Source organism: Sebastes umbrosus, chromosome 18, assembly GCF_015220745.1.
Source record: "Sebastes umbrosus isolate fSebUmb1 chromosome 18, fSebUmb1.pri, whole genome shotgun sequence".
Lineage (NCBI taxonomy): Eukaryota > Metazoa > Chordata > Actinopteri > Perciformes > Sebastidae > Sebastes > Sebastes umbrosus.
The window spans coordinates 22798188-22818898 of NC_051286.1; the positions used below are offsets into that span (position 1 = coordinate 22798188).

Below are 20711 nucleotides of genomic sequence, written 5' to 3' on the forward strand. Positions count from 1 at the left end.
TCGGCTCCCAGCGGAGCAGCGAGGCGAAGCTCTGCTCCTGGCCGGAGGAGGAGCAGCTGCCGCCGGGACGGGGCTCTCCACCTCCAATTTATAAGCACAGGTTTTTCATCAAATTGTGCATATTTCATTTCGTAGCATACTGTCCCAGTGGGAAAATGAAAGCTGTTATAAAATCATCAGGCGATCAGGCGTCAGTGAAACCCTAACCATAACCACTCAATCACTCGCATGGATCGTCTCAACAGAACCTCAGTGATTTATTTCACAATCCAATAAAACATTGGAGTGGTGGAGTGGACAGGGGGGGGGGGGGGGTTGGGGGGGAGTCCATCAATGTCGCAAACCGCTAAGACGTCGTCGTATTTAACCGCCGATCGACCAGGTCACCTCGTGCTCTGTTCGCCGGCAGGTAGAGTCCCCTCCCCTGCTGATTGGTGGCTGTGTCTGCGAGGCCCAACAATGCACAGAGGCCAAGAGGCTGAAGGGATCCATCAATGAGTTCCTTTCTCCCTGGGGAGCCACTGTTTACTCAGCATAGAGCGAGCTGGAGAGCAGCACAATGGTGTTGCTGGGCCTCTGCGCCTAATATTGATGTCATACTACTCATCTCCACATTATCCCCGCTATTGATTAGTCTGATCTCAGCCTGGAGCTCTGTGGAGCAACAACAAACAGAGCTCCCGTCTCATCCCACCGACTCCCACATTCTCGGAGAGAAGCTGAGCCGATTCTTTTCTCCGCAGCCTCCTCCCTGAATCCCCCAGCAAAACCCTCCGTTCGTGGTTTATCATCGATCAGAGCCGGGTCGATGCTGCTGAGATTCTAAAGTCCTGAAGTGCACAATCAAACAGAATTTTCATCCCTCGCGGCTAAATTGGTTTTGCAGCAAAACGATCATTAAGATAGACGCAGTTCGGTGTACGCAAAGCGGCTGCTTTCACTCTGCATCGTGATTCATTTACTGAGAGAGTGGACTGTTAAGTTAGTAAATATCTCACTATATAACAACATCTGCATCTTGTGTCAGATGTGATGATGAGTTGTTACAGAGACGTAACTTTGTGCAGAAGATGCTGTCTCATCATGCAAGCAGCTAACAGATTACTCACAGAGAATGCTCAGTTGCCAGCAGCTTTACAGTAAGTGGAAAATGTGAATCAGCCACTGTAACACTTCAACCAAAAAAAAAAAAAAAGGGTGGAAATGTAGTCTGGGCCCACTACCCCTCACTGTTTCCATACAGGAAAATATAACATTCATAAAATCAGACTGTATCACATCCCTGACTGCAGGATATCTGCCTCCTCTGAGGAGGGAAGTGGGCAGAACACTATTTTGATGGAATGCATGATGAGTAACTGTACGGCATTTAGTTAAAGCATCTAGCGATAACAACACACATGCATGTTAATGCTCCACACTGCAAAAAAAAAATAATTCAACTTTGCAAATCACATTTAGACTTAAAGGATAATTCTTTTGTCTTGTTTTTTCTTAGTTTTAACCAACATTTCTATCAGTTTTAATAAAACTGAAATCACCAAAGTAAGACAAGGTCAGACAAGCCAACTGTTGCCTTGTTTCCAGCAATTGGCGAGTACAATAATACTGTATAAAGTATGACCAAAGCTACAAAAATAAGACACTATTGTAATGAATCTGATTTTTATCATCCTCAAAACAAGTGAAAAATGTTAATGGAATGTTGCTTCCATAGAAACTAGGTGAATGATTATTACAACAAAAAGAAAAGCTAGAATAAAGTATTTTTTAAAAAAGCACATCAATTAATCTAAAATTATTAGCATGCTGCAACCCTGTCTCCTACATAATTACGTTCCCATACAACTAAACATGCATTCTCAGTTATGTTTCTAAGGAAACGTGTTTTCACTCGGATGACAGACGCCGTTTTACACATGTGGTTAACGTTGTAAATGGAAACAAAACAAAACAAAACTACTTAGGGTTAGGGTTAGTAAAACATCATGGTGTAGCTTAAAATAACTGAAGTATAGACAGATATAATACATTACAAACTGACTGCATGATGACAGTGATTATAATGCATTATAAAAAATATTAAAATGTATTACAATTATGGGAATCATAATACATTATGATCCTTGAAAAAAAGTTAGTGAATGACCAGCAATTATGAAGTATTATGAAATGCTTTATAATGCATTGTGATTAATGATATAAAGCATTATGGATATTTATGAGTGCTTCTAACTATAGATAAGCTATGCTATAAGCTGAGTATAACGCATTAAAAGTATGTTTAAAATGTATTATAGACATGGGCGTCATAGAAAGTGTAACATTTATTTTTTTGACTTGTTAAGAGAGTGTTTTTTTTTGCAGTGTGAGATGGAGCTGTGCTCTGCATGTTGCTGATGATGACATCACAGAGCTGGAGCCGTGTGGAGAGCAGGTGGGAGCATTAGTATGACACCTGGATCGCTGTGCCCTGGCTCTTCCTGTGCTCCGCTGGCCCTCCGCCTGGACTCTTGTCACTTATTCGTGTTGCCTTTCAGCTCCTCGCCTCTGACATCAGCGCTGCCCCGCGGAGCCCGGGCCGCCGTCTCTAACTCCGGCTCAGGCTATCTAGGGTTTCACGCGAAGCAAGGTGTAGTAGGAGTATAATTTGTCCTCCGATGTCTGGCGGGTCACAGTATCTCCCCGGAGCTAAAAATACACCCCCCTCGTGTGTCCGCCTTCATACGTGTGCAGAGGGAAGCCCGTGGAAGGCCGGCGGCGGTTTACAACCGGTTTATTGATGACGGAAAAACAAATTAGAGCCATCTCTGAGCAGCCCGGGGAAACAACAAACCCCAACAGTGTGTGCCAATGTAACGCTGTCACGTTGACGCTCGCTTGGAGAATTCCTCTTTCAAATCATGCATTCATACGAGCTGCAATTTGAGAAATTTTAAGTGTAAAAACGGCAGGATGTGATCATTCACATCAATCTGATGTACTCCGTGCACACACGTTGTTGCCTCGTCTCCGTAAATATACACCTGGTTAATTATTCACAGCCCTGAGGGTCTGCAGTCTGAAAGGGTAGCTGCCTGCGTAAGGACCTGTCTTTCCTGATTGTATCGCTTAAGATTGTGTTATTCTAGGCACGGAGTCAACGACATGCACGTCATCAGAATTTTTTGGGTTTCTAGGAAGGGAGGGTGAGGAAGGGGGGGTCACGGAGCAGTTAAACCGACAAACCTGGCTGATAGAGCGGCTAGGTGTACTGTAGCATGAGTGGCTGTCCTGCAAGCCTCGCTGGAAACAGATGTCAAACAGGAACTTGTGTGTTTAACGTCTCCTTTGCAACGAGCTTCCTGCACGGAGACACACAACCCCTAACCTGCCTCGGCCGGCAAACTGCTGCCTCATACTTTACCTCGGTCAGCATGTGACCTACTTTCTGCTGCGGTGTGGAGAGTCAAAACAAAAAAAGGTACAAAAAAAAAAACTAAAAAAAGGCGCTCATCGGTTGATTTGGAAAGAAGGCTTTGTGGAATGTGTGTCTTTTCTATAGCTGCTCCTTACCTACCCACAGGCAAAAACACAGACAGACAGGCCCGAGCTCAAATGTCATTCAAGGGAAATAGTGTGGGGGAAGTACTTTAAAAGATCTTCAGCAACCACAAAAAACGAGCACTTTTAAAATGACCACAGGCAACAGTTTAGTAACTTTGCAACATAGAAGAAGAGCATGGCGAGCCACCGTGAATGAATAGACAGTGAAAAGGGTAAACTGATCTCTGAGGTGCAAAAACACCACAGCAACAAACCCAAACCATACTCAAATATCAAGTTCTACATAGAAGTAGTGCTGTAGGGTTGATTCAAAACTGAGTCTGAATGTGTCTCAGTGTTTGTCTCACTGGAGACGCAGACTTGATCTCCTAAATGATGGGAAGACCAACTGTAGTTAGCGCTGAAAGAGTCAGTCGACTTGAACTACCAAACATCTGGGTGTGAGGATTTTCTGCTTTTTTCTGTTTCAATGATGAAAGTTGATGAAACAATTGATTATTTTGAGATATCCCGCTAACTAACAGACAAACTCTTTTAATCTCCCTGCGCTGGTTCGGGGGAATCAGAGCACATCATGGAAGCATACGGAGAGCTGCTGCTCTAATGTGTCAGCCGGTGACACGGATCAGTCCAGCAGCCAGATGGAGGTGATAAGGTGAGCGGGAACAGCACCCTGCTGAACACATCCACACCCGCTGCTGACCTGAGAACAGCTTGTTCCTTGCTGTCTTCTGACTGTTCATTCAATATCCCACGGTCAAGTGATCCTCCCGTAGACCACACAAACACACACACACACACACACACAACACCAGACAGCTGACTAACTATTTATTTTTCTGTCTTCATAAAATCTATTCTATCTTTCAGTAGAATAAATGACTTGTTTAGCTGTCATTTTTTGTGCGAAGCTCCAGTTGTCTGCCGTGCTGAATTCAGATGAAGCCCATTGACATTTTCTCAGTGCGAGTAATTGACATGCAGAGAGTATCACTGACAAGACAGCGCTGGATTCCCACAGAGTCATGGATTATTGTTCTCCCATCAGATCGGTGGTCAGAGAGAGCGACTGAAACGGCTATTAATCATTAATCATTAATCTCTCAGTGCCAATGACTGACTTCCACCGGCTCCTGTCTCCGTCAACACAGAGTCGGCATATTGCTGTAAACGTTCGGTCATTCAAACATGGCAGGATGAAGAGAGAAAACTACACTTCTGCTCCTCCTCATGGCTCTGTTTTCAGGCTTTAAAAAATCAAGCCCGTGAAAGGAGACTTTGGCCAATCACAAGTCATTTCATTGAGAGAGAGAGCGCTCCTATTGGCTGTGCTCCGGCAAGTGGGCGGTGCTTGGTATTTCCTCAACAGATCTCAACATGGGGTCACAAACGTTCTCATTTTACAGCTAAACAGTACACTACAAATAGATATAAGTATTACAGTAACAGAATATTGATTCATATTTGATCAGCTCTACCTAGTTCGCGAGTGCCTGCTCGACTCCAGATCAGCTCTGATTGGTTGTTTTCCTCCGGTCTGAGAAATCTTGCGGATGCCGTTAGGAGCACCGGAGGACACAGAGACACATGATGTTTTTTCAGATTATGATGATGTCTTAATCAATGACCACAGCAACACTGTCCCCGATAAGTACAGCATGACTGGGCCCAAAACAAATCCAGCCTGACCCAACACGAACCCGCATAGTTTCTGTCCAAGCCCGAACCACGGCAGGAGTTTGGACCCCGAGTCTGATTAAAAACCTTAATTTCCACTGTAAAAACAGTTTTGTGTGATAAGCACTCGAGCATGACATCAGGTACAATTTATTTCTGTAAATGCAAGGAATGATACTGACGGCCCTTTGTGCTCCACACACACTGGAGACTGCAGCTTGACTCACATTCCCACTGACATTTGTTTTATTACTCATCATGAGCTTATGACCTCAACGTTTGCCTGCCAGAGTGCGAGCAACAGGGTGACGGGGGTCAGGTTGGGGGGTTGGATCGGGTCGCTCGGGGGCATATGGGCGAAGACGCCGGGCCAATGAGAAAGCCACTGAGCGGAGTGTCTGTCAATAAGGGGGGGGGGCGAGCAGACGGGAAGCATTAGGATAGGTTAAAGAAGAAAACAAGAGGGAAGTGGGAGGGAGAGGTGGGACAGTCTGGCCCGTGGTGGAAGTGGCTGACTAAGGCAGGGTTCACTGAGTTCAGCTAGTAAATAAGTGACTGACTCCTCCGAGTGCATTCCAAGGCTCCACCTCACCCTCCCGCCCAGCGTCTTCTCGGGGGGATTCCTGGGGTTTCTGGGGCTGCTCTCTCCGCGCGGTGTGTCAACATTTCCACACCCCGCTGCCAGCAGGGAAGGGGAGGGCGGCTGCTGCTGCTGCGTGGCTCATTCACTTTTAGCGTGTTTTGCTGCAGATGAAGAGGTCCACATAGCCCCCCCCCCCACCCCTATCCCCTAACAAAAACATCCTGAGGGTCCCAGTCAATCGGTAAATGAGCCAGCTCCACCAGAAACCTCACACACTGCTGGAAAAAACACTGACTCTCATACACCCAGTCAGTCATGTAACACAAAAAAAAGGATTTCTCACAGCCAAACATGGCTGTCAGTTGTATATGCAGACGAATGCAGCCCCGAAGCAATGCAGAATCTGGCCGTAGCACCATCTGCCTCGGCTTTTGCTAATCACCTGATCGCCATATGGGTTAGCAGATTTTTAGGAAGCTTGTTTTCATGCTCAATAAAAAAATGTGCCATATCAGGCCATAGCATAGAAATCGGCACCGGTATTACATTTAATGCCTTTGAGCAATCCCAGGCGATAACACTACAAGACTGCTGAGCGTTTCAGGTTTGAGAACATATATACTGCTGATAAAATACCAGAGGGAAATGTCTGTGAAGGGCAAAAAGGTAATATCACTGTGAAAGAGGAAAATTCAGAGCGGCCTGTTCAGTAGGTATAGGAGCTGAGCTAATGACACACACATGCACAATTCAATTGAGCATTCTGAATCAGCATCTCTCTCTCTCAGTGAAATTTGAGTCTCAGCACATCTGCTCTATATGAAAGTCTTCATCTTATTTCATTTTTTTTTGCCGCATCAGGAAAAAAAACCGACGTGTGTTTCTTCAGCTCCGCGGTGCAAAATGATTTAATTTCTCTGATTGAAGTCAGAATTGACGTTCTGCACCGCCGCGGTCCGTACGGGTCAATGAAATGAATCTTTTTAATTTGATTTCTTCTGTATAAAAAATGGAGCGCTGAGGCGAGGATTCGGAGCTTCGCCGGTGGCAGGTTTTGCGGGTTTCAGCCTGTTTCTTTGAGATTTCAAACCTCAGCTGACAGCAGCTGGGTTGTTTTTTACGTCCCGGCGTGGAAGACGGGCTATAGGTCGAACATTCCTGAGGCCGAGGCCTGAAATCCTGAGAACAGCGCCTGAAGTAAACTAGCTCCGAGACAATGGCGAGAGGTTGAAGGTGAGGAGAGTGGGGCCTTTGCAGCTACTAATATATTCCAAGGAGATTTCTAAAGTGCTCTGCCGCCAATTGCCCCACATAATGGTTTCCATGGAGATGGGGTCCTCGAATCCAGGGCTGCGGTACAGAAATGAACCGGCAGAACAATGACCCCAACTTCCACCGCGTTACAGAACATTTTTCAGCCGGCTCCTTTTTTTTTCCGTTCTGTGTCAGAAGGTAAGTAAACGCTGATTTACAGAAAAGAAAATCCGCTTTTGTCCGTGTTCCGTTTCCATCTCTGCTGTTCCCATCGTCCATGGATACAGCCCCGAACTTCCTAAAGCTTTTTTTTTTTTTTTTGCCCGAGGCATCCTTTCAGCCTACGGTCTTGACAACACAGTAGGAATTTGCATGCATCAATAGTTTGGAAGAAAAACAGCATCCTTAGGAGAATCCACAAGTCTGGAGAACCACATCCCTTTGGAAGGGTTCTTTCCATATTACAGCGTAGAGTACAATAATTGGCAAATTTACATTATTGATTTGAAGCACCTACTCTATAGTCTCTTATGAGCTATTTATGATGCCTTTTCATCAATAATCCGTTTTGCAATTTTACACTTTTTCACAGTTAGGTCACATTAAACTCAACAAACCACAACGTAGTGCGACAGAAAGAGAACAAAGGGAAGGAAATAATCCCAGTCTTCTTTTGAGAAAAGCTACACAGCTGGAGGCTGCCTAGCAAGTGTGTGATGTCACACTGAAAGAGGGAACCATGGGTAATACGAGCGCCATGTTAACCACATGCATAGCTTTGGCACCCACGTCGCCCGTTATGCCTTCCCTTGGTTGGTTGAAGAGGACAATAAATCTAGTCATGGCTCTAAAATGACACATCGATCATTAGGAAAAGATCCCACCTACTCTAAGTAATGGCACAAAATGTTGATATACAGTCATAAAGATGCAGTCTTTGCCTCAATCTCACGTGGGCAGGCTTTTGTTAGAGCTATAGTTCATGGAGGTCTGGAAGAAATATCATTACAGTGTTACTGATTTTTACACATCAGGTTTACTCATCATGGTCAGTACGACTCAGCATGTGAAAACAGTTTTGTAATGACTTCCTTGGCTCTAGAGGAGCTTTGTCAAGTCTGACCTCTGATGATGTAATAGAGTGGCATCGCCCCAACGGGATTTTTCCGTTGCATTTTGGATTATTGCAGAAAATAACAATACAACGACGTGGCAAAAAAAACGATAATCTCCACAAATGAACACCACTTTTATGATTTTTGAAGCGTAAATGCAATCACCAGAAGTAAAAAGCTAATGCTAGGCTATAAAGGAACTACACCCCCGGCTGCATGACAACGAGGCTGTAAAGGAGGACGCGTTTGGCGTGATGACATCTAAATGTCCCCGACAACCTCTGTAGTTTCCTTTAGCCACTTGTTAGCAACCACCTTTTTTTTTACATAAAAGCTTAACATTCTCTGTATTTACATAGAACAAAACGAGAAAATCTCTTACGCTTGTGTTAACCACAGACCTTACAGTATATTCAGGCATCTAACTCATTCAAACTAGAATAACCGCCTCTCAGTTGCATGAATCCGCCAACCAGTGAAGTTGCAGTTAACATCCATGTCTGCCCAAAATGTCATCACTTCATCATTTTATCCTGTTAGATGTTTTTGTGAAATTGTCATAATTCTTAGCGTATGCATTATTGAGTTATGGCCAAAAACATGTTTTGTGAGGTCACCAAATTCTAATCAGTTCATCCTCGAGTCCCGTTTGTGCTGAATTTGAAGACGTTACCTCAAGGTGTTCCTGAGATATCATGAGAATGGGACATGAGGTCACGGTGGCCTTGACCTTTGACCTTTGACAACCAAAATCGAATCAGTTCATCCCAATTTTGAAGAACCCAAAAATATAAAGACTCCTGTCCTCTAACTGTCTGCTACCATGTCTCTTTTGTGGAGCCATTTACACTCCAGCAGAGCAGAGTTAAATAAAAGTGGACGGTGCAACACAACTAATATGATAGCTTCCTCTGTTGTGGACTTTCCGGCTACTCAATATATGCATCTTTAAATTTCAATGGGTAAATCAAACTGACACAATAGCCACTTTTACAGTACGCTCTGGAGCTCTATAATACAGTAATGAGACATAAAACATCAAATGCGGTTTAGATGTTTTTTTTTTCTTTGTATAAATGGAGCATCCCCCCCCACTCCCATGAACATACATAACAGTGTGGAAGCTTATAGTTCCCAGAGACACAGAAGTCACACATGCACAGACGGAGGATATACAGCCTTTTTGACAGCTCCAACAGGGAGTGGGAAGACAGGCTATAATGGAATCTAAATATCACTTGTGTGCAAGGCTCATTAAAGTTGCCCTGTGTGTTGGTCATTAACTCTCCTCTGATTTACGTCCTGTGAGAGTGTTGCTGCTTTTTATAGGCTATAAAAATGATCAACCCACTGAGTGTCCTCTAAACAGTTTAATTCCACAACAGAAAAGATCTGCCATGTAAGCATGTTTGCTTTGTTTCCTGCAAAAGCTGAAGAAAATGAATGCAAAATAGAAATTAATTTTGGATTTTACACCCAAACAGCACTCATTGGGCATCATTTGCCACCGGACTACCAGCCGTCGCGTCAACACTGAACCTGATATAGCGTTCTACGCCGGTCCAACTCCAAAATTAGCTCCGATTCAATTATTGATGTTAGATTGGCAAAGCACGCTTTCTCTTCTCTCTCTCTCTCTGTCTGTCTTTAGTTGCACAACAAGACGGAATAAGAGTCCACGGCCACTCCGGCACCTCCACCACTAGACACAGCTGTGCTTTGAGCTGCTATAAATACTAATGTCAGCATGCAGACATGCTCACAATGACAATGCTAACATACCGATGTTAAGTGAGTAATGTTTATCAGTTTCACCATCTTGGTTGTGCAAGGTAGCATAACATTTAGTAATTAGCAATAAACACAAAGATGGATGGATAGATGGATGAATAGATAGATAGATAGATATACTGTATATATATAGATAGATAGATGGATAGAGAGATGGATAGATGGATAGATAGATGGATAGATAGAGAGATGGATATAGATGGATAGATAGATAAACAGATAGATAGATAGATAGATAAACAGATAGATAGATAGATAGATATATATATATATATAGATAGATAGATAGATAGATAGATAGATAATGAGCTTTCACAACCAATCAATAACTATTTTGACAATCCACCAATTATCATATTATTATCATATAATGATTAATTGATTAATAAAAACATCAATAGATTCAATGATGATTAATAAATGATTAGTTGCAGCACTAACAGCATCTCAATAGTCGGGTAAGAAATCTCTCATTCTTTGGAGCATGGTGATGCATCGACATATTGTTTGAGGTGTGAAGCTACAGCAGACTCTCTCACCTCTGCAGCGTACTGTAACTACCTCACACTGTATCACTCCGATGCTAAATACAAGACTGACATGCCAAATCCAGAACTGCAGGGCAATTCACTCAAAACATGCATGCGTGAGAGAGGAGCTAGTCCATGAAGACTGCATGAGGAAAAAGAGTTGAAATGATTAAATCATGCAGATTAAAAGGTCAAACTTGGACTGAAACTTGCCTCCTTTCAGTGTTTTTATTCGCCTGTGGTGAGTTTTGTCTACTTAAAAAGTCCCGTCTTGTTCGAAGTGTGACGGCGGTCCTGGGACGAGCTGGCAGCTCGACATCCCTCCCCCCCCCCACTGACAAGACCGGCGGTGTATTAAAATAAATCTGTGCACACGTCCCACCCCAGCATGCTCGCTAGACATTACCTTATACAAGGCTAGCAGAGGCACGCTGTGCTGTCTGCTGGCCTGTGAGCAGATTTTAGCTCCCCTGCTGCCCCCTGGCCTTAACCCCACCCGCCTCATTTACCCCACATCCCCCCCTTCTCCACCTCCGCCCCCGCCTCTCCTGAGTGTGTCTGTGTACATGATCTCACATGACTCAACAAAAACCCCGGGCCTGGAGCGGGGCCGTCCGGAGCTTTTTTTTTCCCCCCCAAAGAGGGGAGGAGAAGATTGACTTTGTGGAGCGCTGCCCCTCGACTTGGCTCAAATTGCCCCACTTGTCAAGCCTGGATGGATTTTGGCTAAAAATAAAAGCAAAAAAGGGGCCCTTGACAGGCGGATTAATGGACTCAGCGGTGCTCCCCCTGCTAACCGAAAGCTGCCACATTGTGCGGCATCTCCGGGTCCCGATACCTTCAAAAATAAGGATGGCGGTGCACAGCCCCTGAGAGCGCTGTGTTTCACAAACAAAACATCCCCTTTTTCCATGTGCGGCGGCCGGGGAGATTCAGCGGAGGAGTAGAGCAAATGCAAGATGAGCCAAGTGAGTGGGAATTCCTGCGCTCTCTCTCTCTCTCCCCCCCCCACCCCTCCTCCTCTGCTACCCCGCCCTACGCACATTCCCCCCGTCACATTCATAGCAGCAAAAAAAATCAGAGCAAAACAGAGTGGAGCAGACTGGATAGGATGATCATAACCCAACCCAAACAAATACAGCTGCTGACAAGCCAGTGGGCTGACTAGACCTCTAAACTCACCAAATGTCTGTTTGAATGCTATATTATTTGTCCATCACCCTTTAATCCTTTAAACCATCGGCTGCTTTTGCCGGGTTTTCATTCTCTTCATTTAAAAGGTTTAAAATATAGTCACTAACATGTCTTATCTATGTCGTATTGTGACAAGTACCAGCAGCATGTGGGCGGTACTACTCATGTTCTGAGACACTTTTTATGAAAGAAATGTCTTTGTTAGGGTTAGCTCTGTAACCATGGAAACAATAGAAACCTGGATTACTTTTGAAAAGTCTGAATTTGACGACTATGAAGAAAGATCTGAAGTTGCAAGCAGAGCTTTTTTAGGGATCTCCAACAGAGATAATGTTATCGCTGCGGCTCCACTGATTCCAGCAGTATGTGTACGATGTCCCTCTGTATCTGGATGCAGATTACTTTGATGGGGATTCAATGTATAAGGACCCCAAAATAAGCAGCGTCCAACACCTCTCTGATGCTGGAATTAGCAAAACAACCCAACAATCACACTGAGCGATTGGCCAGGTGTGTGCAGGTAAGCAATGCAACACCATGAATGCCTCTCTAGTGTGTGATGTTATCCCGCTTCACCGCATCTTGACCCCATCTATGACGTCTGGTTTTTCACCTCACCTTCAGAAAAAGGTACACACTTTTGCCTTAGATGTGTTCCAATGACACTTCAGAATCTTAAATCCTGCTCACAGGACACTGCAGATTATAAATGAACTGCTAATACTACAAAATGCACGGTACCATCGTCGTTTACAGAGTGACCCCGGGTGCGAGGCTCCTTTAAATATTCTTTACCGTTTGCCATATGTGAAGCTCGTACGAGGTCTGCACGGGTGTTCCAGACTGCCATCTGGATCCTATCAGAGACCACAAATACAGATGTAGTGAAAGCACTTTGGTATATAGCAGCGCGGGCCGCCCAGCCTAATGAATGGGAAGAGCACGTTTTCAACCCCTGCAGCAGGTCAGCGGCAGGCGTGGGCTTCGCTTCACCTCCCCTCACGCACGCACACGCACACACACATGAAGCAGAGGGGGAGATCAATTGTCGGGAGAGAGAGGACTCGCCTCACCTCGCCTCCCCCGCTACCCGAGAGTGTCCTGAAATATCCCTCCTCATCGAAACAAAAGAACAAAATGGCAAGAGGTGATACGTGATACAGCAGGGTTAAAAATAGACTCGGCGCTGACGGAGAGGGCAGTGTTTAGTGACCTCTGCGTAGCGCTCTTGGTTTACACCCCGAGTAGCTGTGGATAAGACTCCTCCGACTCAGGATTAAACTACACAACAACAAGGATAGATTCAGAAGTAGAGGATCAGGAAGCATCGCTTCGATACAGATCTTATGTCGGCCTGAACTTGAGAACAGAGAGAATCAAACGCTCTCACGCACGTCAAAGCAAAGAACGTATCCGTTTTAGAGGATTCAAAGGGTCTCATGGTATGTGAACCATACATGATCTGCCTTGAGAAGACCACCTTTTCAAAAGGGAGGATATATTTCTTTTGTTTTGATGTCACTGCACATGGCATACCACACAGAGGATCATCAAAACATTACATCATGCAGGAAGAATCCACGAGAGAAGCTGCGAGCTTTTCCAACTGCGGTTTGCTGCACATCAATCAGCGAGTAAAGAAAGGAATCAGAGGGAGAGGAATCCTGAAAGCCACTTGTTTTCTAAGCAAAGTGTTAACAGGGCCGCTCGATTCAGTCGGAGGATCAGACGTCTGAATCGGCCTCTGGAGGTGGTCTTTGCCTCCAGGTCAGGCTAAAAATGAAAGATGTCTCAATGAGGAAAGGAGATTAGCATAAAAAAAGCTGTTGTAATATTGTCTATTTTCTTCTTTAAGTTCCTTACTCTGCAATATTTGTTCTTTCAAACACATGAAGCACATTTGCAGACTAAAGGACTAAATCAAAGCAGTATTTATTCATACAGAAATGATTGATTCAAAGACATTCCAGGGGGTATAAAGGGAATCATTTCTCCCACTCTGTGTCAGAACTGCATGCAACATGCCTCAGAGTGACAGAAACAATGGCCTCTTTCACTGCCTTCGCCAGGCCGGGGACGGGGAGGTGCATCATGGGAAGCAGACGGGGCAGACAGGGCTCGTACAGTTGAGCGCAGATACTTCAGAGAGGCCTCACACGAGCCCCGGCAACAAGCAGTGGCACTTAAAACCTCCCAGATATGGGCCATGTGGGAGTTGTGTGCTTTGTAAAACACACAGCAGCCTGGATGAGAGGGCAGGCAGTTCACAACTCCTGAGTTCACGGAAGAAAAGAAATGAAGTATGACAAGTGTGGGATGTTTTCGCTTGTTTCTGATAGAAGCACGTCTTTGAAGAATGGACTGCTTTCTATATTTCATATTTTTACATCACTACTGTGGCGGTTTCCACGCGTTTGGCATATTCGTCTCCTCCAGTTTGGCTCCTTTTTTCTTCCACATTGTTTTAGTAATCGCACAAGATTCAGTTGGTCTGAGCGAGAACAGGAAGCAGGAAGTCATTCAGGATTTTAGCTTCCTGTTTGAGACATTTCTTACACCCCTAGGTAGAATAAGAAATGTTAAACAGCTGCATTAAAATGTTTATGCAACCTTGCAAAGATGATCCAATAGCCAAACAAAGGACTCATTTAAGTGAATTTCTCCTGTGACCTCATCACTCCGTGATCAGACAGAGACAGTTTTAGCAGCCCTGGGGCAGCGTTTTGGGATTGAATGAGAGTGAAGCGTTTTGCACGCTGCTTTTTAGGTTGCGTTTCTGAGCGCCTCGTTTTTTTTTTACTCTCTGTGCGCCTGGCGTTTTTTTGCAGGAGCGCCCTTAAAGCGGCAGTAGGCAGTATATTTTTGGCATCAGTGGGCAAAAATTCCATAATAACCTTTCAGCATATTGTAATTCAAGTGTTCTGAGAAAGAAACTAGACTTCTGCACCTCCTCATGGCTCTGTTTTCAGGCTTTGAAACATCTAGCCCGTGACAGGAGACTTTGGCCAATCACAGGTCATTTCAGACAGAGAGCGTTCCTATTGGCTGTGCTCCGGCTGGTGGGCGGTGCTTGGTATTTCTTCAACTGATCTCAACATGGCTGCCGGGTCACAAACTTTTTCATTTTACAGCTAAACAGTACACTACAAGAATGATGAATGAGGCGTTTTGCACGCTGCTTTTGCGTTGCGTTGCTGAGTGCCTCGCTTTTTTTTCACGGTGTGTGCGCTTTTTGCAGGAGCGCCCTTAAAGCCTCGAAAAAATTCAACACAAAGCGGAAAAGTGCCCAACACAACTAGCGTTTTTTGTCATTGTGGTGACTGGATAACAAACCGTAGTTACCACGACGATAGAAGTAATATACAGAGACCCACACATATATTGCACCTATCAAATTACAGCGATATCATCAGTTCCGGCCAACTGGAGAACACTATAGGGGGTGCTGTCCTTGCAGAAAAATAAACAATAATTACATTTCTTCTTTTTTGGTAATTACAATGTTAACCAAATAAGAAAAAATACCAGGGAGATATATAAATAGATGTCTTCTGGTTTGAGTTGGACCTTCAGATATATGTATTTACAGTGGGAGGTCCAGGCCTCGGCAGCATGCCAGGAGTAAAAGTCTCCTCCACGTTGAGCTGTTGGTCTCAGGGCGCGACACACAGATGCCAACTCTCCACGTGGTCTGGACCATAAGTACTCTGACAACTTGCACTCTTACTACTAGCAGCTTTGACTCCACTAATATACTATACGCTAAGCCACAAACTCTGGCTATGAGACTAACCGCTCCAGGACAAAGAATGCCTTTGTGTTTGCTAGTAGACTCATAAGAAAAGCGGGGATAAGAGTTTTCTGACTTTATACACACGTGAGAGCTGCCATAAAGAGATCTGTGAGCAGCGTGTCACTTTAGAGTTAGAGTTTCCCTTTTTAACAAGCACACATTGAATGGGATATTCTTGCCAGGATCTATTATTGAAGGGGAGTGTACGTTTCCTTATAGTTTATGTTGTGAGGTTTAATAGTTACGACAAGGCTTGTGAAAAAGATTTACACGAGCACGGGGGAGAGAACGTAAGACGCAGTTGGATCAATTATCAGTGAATATTAAGTCTACTACAGCTGCTATTCTACCACCTGCAAAGGAAGTCTGAGAAGGAAGCTTTATTTCCTTTGTAACAGTTAGTTATAAATGGAAATGCAACACAATTCATTAGTTTCGAAAACAGTGCGGTTTTCTCTTGTTGTTTGAGAGCTCACAGAGATATTACAGCCGTCACATTATCTGTTTTATTTGAGAATTCTTAAAATCCTCTTTTCTTTTTTTTTTACTTTAAAACAGAAAGGAATCCGTGAATTATTTTACAGTAAAATAAATATGTAAATGTCGTCGGCTGCTGGGATTATAAATGATATTTTGAATAAATATGGATTACCGTATAAATTAAAGCAATCAGACTCCAGCGCCTATCTGAATTTCTGTTTGTGTGTGTGTCACTGTGTTTGCCTCGGCTTCACGCAGTCTAACCACAACAGGAAAAAATAAAGAAACAGCCTTCCTGCCAACAGAAAATCATGTTTTGACATTATGAAAACAAAAAAGTGGAGTATGTTGCGGTGTTAGCGCTACTTACAGACTGGTCCTTCATCTTCCGATGGTGATTAATGATCATTTATCCTCGAGCAGCGTACTGTACGCTCTGACTGACATCACTATGAGTCAGAAAGACGCGAGGTCAGGTACATGATTGGCAGGTCGGGGGTGGTGATGGTGCACGGGGAGGGCGTCCCTGCAGCGTGGAGACAGACCGTCCTGTCATCCACTATTACTCATGCAATCTCACAGAGAAACACACAGCACAGTCCACTCACATGTTTTACGTGTACAGATGATTTTGTGACTAGAAGTGAAGAGTTTTGTCAGAGATCATTAATGCTATCGTTTGTCCCTTTCCAATACCTAAAATGTTTCAGGTTTCTTATTAGATCTGTGGCCAGACGACATACGAGTACATCATGTGAAGCATTTAAGAACAAGTTTTAAAAAGTAATTTTGTCTCTTTGAATTGAGGTTTGAAAAACAAGTGGAAACTTACCGTAGTAACTGTACATCAATGGGAATACTTTTGCTTTCAGCTCAAGTTTACTTGTTTCAGGAATTTTCTAGAATCAAGAATCAGAAATAAAGGAGAAAAAATGGAAAATTAATAATATATAATATAATAATAATAATAATGAATTAAATTGTTATAGAAAATAAATAGTATTTGTTCCTGAGACATTCAAGTTCATTTGCTTTCTAAACAAGGGACATGAAGCTTTTGTTAGACTGACTGACTTTAAGACTAAAGCATCAAAGTTTATTCTTCATGCTGGGGAACAAAACAGAAACCCCTAAATGTTGCTTACTGGCTTTTCGCTGAGCTTTCAACTGTATCTCCTCCGGAGATGGAGTTTGTTCAGTTGTTGTCAGCTGTTGAAAGCCATAGAAAAAGCTAAAAAGTGAAAGTTAGGATTTGTTTTGTCAAATGAAATTTTGACAAATTCTATTTTTGAGGGTTTTTAATGTATTTAATTTTATTTAATTCTACTTTTTAATTTCTTGTAGTGCTATCCCTCTAATACGGGATACACTATTTGTGATTCATTACCAGGCTACACAAAAACTTTTCAAGTCCAAAAACTTATTTTTCCTCTTTTTTTCTAGATTTCCGAATCTCCATGGTGACAAAAGTCTACTCACTTTATCTCCAGCCACTTGTTTACCTAAATGGTTCACATCACATCACAATGCTGAGAAAATTACAGTAGTTATCTGATTTCACAGAAAATGCCACAATGAACTATTTTGATAATCAGTTATTAATTTATCCAAAAATATCAAACATTTGATTTCTTTGCTGCTTTGCTGTTTTTCACAATCTCATACCAATACCTCTGAGTTTTTGGACAAAATGAGCAATTTGATGACAGCAATTTAGATTGTTGAAAATTACAATTTGGCCATTTTACATTTTGTTTTAAACATTTTTAAGACTATAAGTAATAAATCTATTTGACAACAAAAGGTTTCAACTGTATGGAAATGAGGATTAGGGCCACATGTGAAAATTTGAGCTCTGGGAATAAATAAAGTCAGAATTAAACTAAACTCAGAAATGCAAATACATTTTCCACATGTGGCCCTAATCGTCTTCATTAGCACAGTTGTCATGACAACTTTATCCACCGATGAAGACCATGAAATGTGCTTGAAAGGTCTGTAAAAAAGCTGCAAAAAGTGGACCTTAAATTTAGATTTTTTTTCTTGTCAAACTACTATTTCCAAAGTCAAGAATGAACACTATTAATTTGATAAAAGAGAGATTAATTAATGATTTAAAAACATTAATTTAGGTTCTAAAATTTGATTTCCTTATAATTTACAAAAAGTGCTGCTGTGAAAGTGTAGTTTGTTACAGATACAAATCAACAAATGACTGTACTTTTCTGTCTCATTCTGTCTTATTTCATCAGTTATTCATGAAACAATCAAACAAGTGGAACTAGTGTTCCAGTTACCGAGGTTTTGTCACTCCCCTCTGCGTGTGATACCGATGCACAAGGCACCCTTTAGTGCCGGTATGAGGCACACCGGGCTTTCAAATTAATGATGACGTCAACTCATCCACGGCAATATTATGAAGTGTGTGAAGTGCGGAGTGTGGTGATGTAGTTTAAAGAGCGATGAGACTCACACAACAACTCTGTTACCCATTCCTCATGAAAATAGCATATATTCTTTGGTCTTTAATTGATCCGGCTATTTTCTGTGGTCATGTCAAATCTGGCGTCCGCTTGCTAGGCTGCTAACATCTCCTAATGTTACGGCGTCGCTGATGAAACCAAACTTGAAAGCAGCATAACTCGTTGAATTGACAGCTGATTGGCAAATAATCAGTTTGTGTCAGAGGGAAGCGGTGTGTCGGTGAATTTGATTTAAACAGGTTTGCAAAGTGACTTTTTGTTATCAAATTTATGGCTTCATATTCTTTGAACCTTTGGTGAACCACTCAGAAACGGGTAGCGAGCTACTTGCTGGAGACCCCTGTCTCTATGGCATCAATCTGTGTATGTGCAGTATGCAGTAGGTGTGTATGTGTATATATATATGTATACAGTATATGGTATTTGTATATCTGTTTGTGTATGTGTATATATATATATATGTGTACGAGAATAATAATCAACATATTTTATATTGTATTTTATATGCATTTTATATGCATGTCGGATGCTGTGTATTATATATATATATTTTGCATATTGTATTACATGTGCATATTTTATATTATAAATAATATACGAAAAGATAACAACGAGTCAATATGATTAAGGTAAATATGTAATTAATGAATTGGTATTTTTGATTGATAATGAATTTATATTTTGATAAGGATAATTACATCAGTAATTAATTTATATTTTTGTATGACAGAGACAAAAGGTGATAATTATTATATTTAGACAAGTTTAGGAAAATTAATTAGAGTATATGTTTAGCTCAATAAAGAAGCTGGTTATTTATAAATGAATGACTTATGGAGAAGGGGTGGGATTAAATAAATTTGTACTTCTTCTCACTCCTTTTCAAATATTTTTTATTTTACATGTTCTAAATGAATTTTGAAATGAAATCTCAGACGCCATCAGCTATCTGTCTGACGACGATAAGCCTCTGGGGGTAAGGGGCTATATTTCTGGGGTTCTGGTGTAGCCAGCGGATTATCGGGCCAAGACTTCATTTTCCGTGCGCTGCTCATCGTTTACAGTTCGATTAGCAACCTGAGATGTCGGACCGGAGTTGAGAGACGACGTGTACGACCGGATTGTTTCACGAGTAATTAGCCATTTTACAAGCTAATTATAAACCAATAAAAATCTGAATCATCGACAGCCGATAGCCAGTTCCCAGGTTGCATTTCAGCCACCGCATTCCGGCTCTCCACACGCACTGTTTACCTGCATTCAACCACAGCCTGCTGGAACACGATACTACTCAGACTACAAATGGAAACCAGAATGCTTTCGATACCAAAATCCTGTCCCGTTACCTACAGATATGTGGATGCAGAATCTGATTACTGTGGCATACAGTAGACTGTCTGAGATGATTTAGTTGTGTGACTATGCTGTAGTGAGAGCTCACAGCACTGTGGTTGAAGAAATCCTCCACTTTCACATTCAAATCAGCTGTGAAATCTTTCTCTTCTTATTCTGCTACCGGTATCGACTGATAATAATCACGCAGCTCGACCTGATAGTGTGTTCACAGCTGCATGTTTGAGACGTACAGTAGACATCATGATGGTTACAGTGGCCCGCTGAGCAGAGGATGATAGATTAGCCTGTTTGTGGTGTCACTGAGCTCTTGGAGGAGAAGATAACTGCGATAGTTTGCTTGAAGCGCAGTATAAATGTTCCTCTTGTCTGTATATCATCATCATCATCATCATCAGGAATATACAGTACATCACAGCACTTGCTAAGCATGATGAGAACCAATTTGCTTCCTCTCCTGACACAACCCCCGAGTGAGATGAAAGGGAAACTGTGCTACTGTAATCTATCTAAATGGCCGGCTGCTACAAGCCTTTCATGCGGCCATGACTATTGATCTCCACTCTCTCTCACTAACTCTCCCTGTGTCGGCCTTTGTTTCTCAATCTTTCCTCCTCTCTGTGTATCAAAGGAAATCCTCTGTAACTGGACTTTAAAAACGCGTGCAACACTCCATCCCAGAGAGCTCAAATCAGGCTCACACTTGTTCTTTGATCAGTCAGTTCCTGACTTAAATAATAAGTTTGACAAATTCAGACTTTTATGCAGTCAGCATACTTGGAAGGCTTCTTGAGATTTTGGCAACATTTAACATTCTTTTGTTAAATGAAAAAAAATCGATGTTGTACATGGTCAATGCTCTGTGTGGATGGAGACCCACAAAGTAAAAAAAAATCATGCCATATTCATGAC

General features: G+C 42.6%; 1 protein-coding gene across 3 annotated transcripts in view; it reads right to left on the reverse strand.

Annotated features, from left to right (window-relative positions):
* Positions 1–20711, reverse strand: part of bach2b (BTB and CNC homology 1, basic leucine zipper transcription factor 2b) — a 97164-nt gene that overhangs the window by 62314 nt on the left and 14139 nt on the right. Inside the window, exons 2-3 of one of the 3 annotated variants that reach the window (XM_037750484.1) lie at positions 16796–16862; positions 16334–16489 (exon numbers count right to left, since the gene is read on the reverse strand). The exons of 1 other annotated variant lie outside the window; for it this stretch is intronic. In XM_037750484.1, coding sequence (XP_037606412.1) covers positions 16334–16372 — 39 coding nt within the window. In that variant the 5' untranslated portion in view covers positions 16373–16489; positions 16796–16862. The remainder of the gene's footprint in view (positions 1–16333; positions 16490–16795; positions 16863–20711) is intronic. One more of the 3 variants, XM_037750486.1, reaches the window with a different exon arrangement.